Source organism: Gobio gobio (genome assembly GCF_949357685.1).
Source record: "Gobio gobio genome assembly, chromosome: 17".
Classification (NCBI taxonomy): Eukaryota; Metazoa; Chordata; class Actinopteri; order Cypriniformes; family Gobionidae; genus Gobio; species Gobio gobio.
The window spans coordinates 14,676,638-14,682,552 of NC_137110.1; the positions used below are offsets into that span (position 1 = coordinate 14,676,638).

General features: G+C 39.7%; 2 protein-coding genes across 2 annotated transcripts in view; both read left to right on the top strand.

Annotated features, from left to right (window-relative positions):
* The window catches only part of chchd4b (coiled-coil-helix-coiled-coil-helix domain containing 4b), a 616,826-nt gene that overhangs the window by 19,195 nt on the left and 591,716 nt on the right, over nucleotides 1-5,915 (top strand). The window lies entirely within an intron of this gene.
* Nucleotides 50-2,486, top strand: efcab12 (EF-hand calcium binding domain 12; the record flags this gene model as incomplete). The annotated part of the gene is made up of 7 exons (XM_079841334.1): nucleotides 50-385; nucleotides 536-676; nucleotides 757-910; nucleotides 1,020-1,108; nucleotides 1,529-1,730; nucleotides 1,825-1,984; nucleotides 2,267-2,486. 7 exons carry the CDS (start codon nucleotides 50-52, stop codon nucleotides 2,484-2,486), a joined length of 1,302 nt encoding a protein of 433 aa, XP_079697460.1.

A 5,915-nucleotide genomic window follows, 5' to 3' on the forward strand; every position in this document is an offset into this window, starting at 1 on the left:
TTCGTTTAGGCCTCAAAAATGTAGTAGTGGTGCCTTTAGGAAGCATATTATGGATAAGATAAAAACCTCTCCCGAAACTCGTCCACTGCCGAAACACCTTGACGCTCGACCTGCTGCTATACCTACACCAGACCTCAGAGGCGCTGCTGAGTTCTACACGCGTTTCCCTGGAGACAAGCCCGCGGAACACCCGGACTGGATCAGCGACAGGAAAGCGTTCAGAGAAGCGCTTGACGGTATGGGAGATCTGCGCAGGTGGCTCCATAATAAACCGATTCTCACCGACCTGGAGGTTCTCATCACGGATCGAGAGAGACAAGATAAGCGGATGTCATCACCCCCTTCAAAAAAAAAAAACCTTTTCCCACCACCAACTGATAAAACTGTAGGAACATAATTTGACACAGATACAAACTAGAATAGTGGCTATAAAAAGGCCACACTTAAACATATTACAAAAAGTTCTAATTGTTCTAATTAGTAAACTAAATATTTTGTCTAAATATTTTTTTTGTCAAATTTGTCTATATCACAGTCTCCGCGCGCAGTCAGGCGTGAAGTTGAAGAAGTGCAGAGCTTTCTGCGGTCTCGCAAAGCCTGCAATCTCTCCAAATTCTTGGACTGGTATGGGACTGGTCAATTAAAGCGTGTAGACCTCTGTGCTCTGTTTAAGAAGGTGTGCATAGTAGGCTAGCGTTGGCAATACATGTATTCTTCATTTTGCACAAATTTAAGAACCATTGTTTTGGTGTGTAGGACGGCTTCTTCATACAGCCTGAGCGGATGAACGCGCTGATGTCCACTTTAAATAGTAAGGATGGAAACTCAGTAACTGTGGAAGACCTGGCTGCTGGAATCCAGGCCTGGAGCGGAAAGCATCAGGAAAGGGAAGGACAAAAATCAAACGCTGGTATATATTGGTCTAAGTATAAAGAGAGGAATAAAATAGTTCTTATCTATGAACATTATTTCTTTCAGTGTGTAACAACAACATAAGGTAGGCTATTGTGTATGTTTAGGTTATTGGAACGCAGACTGTGAGAAAGGAAATGGGACAAGACACCATCTTCCAACATATGGAATCACACTAGAGGAGGAAGATGATGAGGTTGGTACAGCAACATAAAAATATAAAACAATCACAGTCTGTTTTTGATAAGATTATGATTGCAAAAAAATAAAAACTTTTTCATCATACAACACCAACAAAAATATGATAATTCCATGGTATATATTGACATACTTTGGAGCAGGGTACAAGACAAATGGTAATCATGTAATACCACATACATTTGCATGTAATACCATATACATTTGATTAAATATCAAAGTACCATTGTATTGCCACCAGATACCATTACAGTATACCGTGTTCCCACCACAGGAATCAAAACTATGGTTGGGATCACAAATTTATAATTATTATTAATATTTTTTGTATTCAATGAATATTAATTACAGCATTCAATTATGCCCGCTGAGTTATGTTACTTCTGCAATAGAGCTCTTTGAATGTTCATGTTTGTAGATGGGCATGCAGGATGTGGAGGTGTTAGTGATCATGAGGAGAGTTTTGGCAGCCACCATGACCTCTTGCCCTTCTTCTCTGAGTGGCACTATGGGTAAAGAAGTGGATCGTTTCAGGAGACTTTGTTTTAGAGAATACCAAAAATCTATAGAGCAATGCCAACGACAGAGGCTTAATGTGAGCCAGGCCACTCTACAGAAAGGTATGTTTTTTTATAATATATAAAATCATTATAGCATTGTAAAAAGCCTGCAGAATACATCACAAATGCAACCTGACAGTGTCTCTTTCTCTAGTCCTGTTGCACCCTGGTGACATGAGCATGTCTAGCAGCTCCAACTTGGGAGGGAAAGGTCACTTGTCAGGCTGTGGTGGACGAGAACAAGGCCTGAAATCTCTCAGGACACCTAAAACACTCAGAGTTGAAGGGGGAGCAAATGAGGGCCACAAAGCGATGTAAGTCACTCTATGACAAAAAAAAAAAAAAAAGTTTTAGCAGAACAACTGTTTTCAACATTGATAATAATAAGAAATGTTACTTATGCACCAAATCAGCACATTATAATGATTTCTGAAGGATTATGTGACTCTGGAGTAATGACTGCTGAATATTCAGCTTTGCCAACAAGATATTAAAATAGAAACTTATTTTTAAAACATTAGACCCCAAACTTTTGAACAGTATTATATCTTAAATAAGAGTGTTTGTAGTGTCTAATGTCTGTATATGTGTTGTAGGAAGAAGCAGTCAATTCGCTGGGCGGATCCTAATGCTTTCTGGCCTGGAAAGGAAGATCATGTGCGCTTGTTTCTGCCTGTAATGACAAGCTCTCCTGCAATGGTTTTATTTCAGCGTATTGAACGTACTGTTGCGCCAAGTCCCGGACACTGGCCTGTAAATCACTTAGGATATTCAACCTCTGGAGATATAGAAGCTCGCAAGATCTACACACTCTAGAACACTTTTTACTGTCTATAGATTTTGATTTCATGGTTGACTTTTTTTTTTTTAAAAAGACGTTGTTTTGACTTTCTAAAATGCTATTTTCCACTATTAGATGGCGGCACACAAAAACTCAAATTCTATAGATGTCCTGCTCTTTTTAGCTTTGTTTTGTCACTCAATGTCACTCCGAAATCACCCCCTATTCCCTCATATAGGGCATTATTTGAAGGGACAGCCATTTGTAGTGGTGTCCGAAACCATAATGGACGTAATCGAGTGCACTCATTCACTCCTTCAACTTTATTAGTGGACTAATGTAGGTTATAGTGATTGAGGGTGTAGGGGGTGATTTCGGATTCAGCCAACATACAGTGACAAGAAAAAGTATGTGAACCACTTGCGTAATCTGTGAAAATGAATAATTTTAACAAAATAAGAGAGATCATTCAAAATGCATGTTATTTTTTATTTAGTACTGTCCTGAATAAGATATTTTAAATAAAATATGTTTACATATAATCAGTAATTTATACAGTTAGTAATTTATTAAAATATCCCCGTTCAAAAGTTTATGAACCATTGATTCTCAATACTGTGTCGTTCCCTGGATGATCCACGGCTGTTTTTTTGTTTTGTGATGGTTGTTCATGAGTCCGTTGTTTGTCTTGAGCAGTTAAACTGCCCAATGTTCTTCAGAAAAATCCTCCAGGTCCTGCACATTCTTCAGTTTCTCAGCATCTTTTGCATATTTGAACCCTCTCCAGCAGGGACTTTATGATTTTGAGATCTATCTTTTCACACTGAGGACAATTGAGGGACTCAAACACAACTACTAAAAAAGGTTCAAACATTCACTGATGCTCCAGAAGGAAACACCATTCATTATGAGACGGGGGTTTAAAACGTATTGAATTTGAAGATCAAGGTTAATTGTACTCAATTTGTCTTCTGGGAAACATGCAAGTATCTTCTGTTGCTTCTGAAGGGCAGTACTAAATTAAAAATATATATATATATTTAAAGGGGTGGTAAACCACGATTTCACTATTCTAACTTTAGCTAACGTGTAATGTTGCTGCTTGAGCATAAACAACATCTGCAAAGTTACAACGTTCAAAGTTTAAAGCAAAGGGAGATATTTGCTTTTAAAGAAATCAGTTTCTAAGAACTACAGCAAACGGCCAGTAGGCGACTACACACATTCCTCCAGGGTTGGTGACATCAACAGGCTCAATATTTACATAAACCCCTCCTCCGAGAATATTAAATATGGGAGGGTGAGGCCATTTTGTATCGCGGCGCTGTTGTGGTATAAGTTAGTTAGGCTGGAGTGTTGTTGCCGCGATGCCGAGGAAACGCTGTTATTTCCATCCGGATTGCAGGTCTGGGGTACTTGCTCTGTTCAGCCTTCCTTGGGACGGGGGTGCGTTGCAGAGCGTTTAACACACAGCATGTTATATGCATGTGTGTTTGAGTCAGCGGGGAATCAGGCGCGCAGGGCTCTCTGCAGCACATCTAACAGAGGAAAACATCCACCGTCTTCGCGATTTCAATGCCGGATTTGCACAACGTCAGCTGCGTGAAAAAAACACTGCCGGTGCGTGGATGAACGACGCGCGCGCTGCACATTTCACGGAGGACAACACAAACTTTGCGAGTTCAATGCCAGATTTGCACAACGTCAGCTGCGTGAAAAAAACACTGCCGGTGCGTGGATGCACGACGCGCGCGCTGCACATTTCACGGAGGACAACACAATCTTCCACAAACTTCGCGAGTTCATACAGGATATGCACAACGGCTTGTCCTGAAAGCTGGATTTACAAACAGAAGCTGTTTACGGGCCACAACCTGTAAGTCTGATTTATTTTTCATCGATGTGTTTTCCTGTAATAGGTTGTAGCAAGGAAGTAAACAGATGACAGCGCTGTTCTGCAAACCAGTCTGTTAAATGCTCATTCATACTTAACGTTATCCGACGAACACCTAACATTACAAACACTAACATTAAAATCTCAACAGCGAACCTGACATTAGTGTAAATGATTCTTTGATTAAAGCTTTTATGTATTTTTTATCTTCAGGCATGCTAAACATGGTTCTGTGTGTGATTTGGCTAACTTACTAGTAAAGCCAGTGCTTAGTGTTCGTTTTGGGTTAATAGTTCTTGCGACAGATATTTGGCTATAATCGTTCTAAAAATACAAAAGTAACAGTGCCATTCAGTAGCGATCATTATAGATCCGCAGTCTTTACTCTTGAGGACTGAACAGGTTCTGCTCGATCATCTTCACTCAAATGATCTGGGTCTGATTCGGGCTCAGATGGTTTTATTGACGCCGACCAAAGCACAGCCTCCAGGTAAGGGGCGTGACGTTTCCGACAACCGTGCACTGCGGTTAGCGAATTAGAACACACTAGGCCAGCTAACCAATCAGAGCCCACTGCGTATTTTTGAGGGACTGGCTTCATACAACCCGGAAAGCATCAGACCGTTTTACAAGGAGGGACAGAGCAGTGTAGAATAAAGGTCAAATATATGAAAAATAAGGCAATTTTTTTTAAAACGAAGCATGAACACATGTTACAGTGCACCCCACAAACACAGTCAAGCCTTCAAAAGAATGTGTTTTACCACCCCTTTAAACAAAATAAGAACCATTTGGACCTCTTCATCCTGCTCAAAAGTTTTCACCCCCAGCTCTTAATGAATGGCGTTTCCTTCTGGAGCATCAGTGAATGTTTGAACCTTTTTTAGTAGTTGTGTTTGAGTCCCTCAATTGTCCTCAGTGTGAAAAGATAGATCTCAAAATCATACAGTCCCTGCTGGAGAGGGTTCAAATATGCAAAAGATGCTGGAAAACTGAAGAATGTGCAGGACCTGGAGGAATTTTCTGAAGAACATTGGGCAAACAAGGGACTCATGAACAACCATCACAAAACAAAACAAAAGCCATGGATCATCCAGGGAACGACACACAGTACTGAGAATCAATGGTTCATAAACTTTTGAACGGGGTCATTTTAATAAATTCAGCTATTTTTTTGTCTTGTGGACTATATGTAAACATCTTTTATGTAAAGTATCTTATTCAGGACAGTATTAAATAAAAAATAACATGCATTTTGTATGATCTCTCTTATTTTGTTAAAATTATTCACATTTTCACAGATTCTGCAGGCGGTTCACATACTTTTTCTTGCCACTGTATACTCATATGTGATGCAAATTGGACTAAGTATAGCCATATTTGATCTAACAAAAACGCAAATGTAAAATCTTCTCTCCATACTGTTTTTTTTCCTTCACATTATGGTGTATGAATATACAAATAACTTGTGCGTGTGTGCTGTGTGAATAGAGCACTGTTGTTTTTCCTGGTGTCAGGATATTTTGCATTAGGAAGTATAAAGCAGATCGAGTGATTTGTTTGATATAGA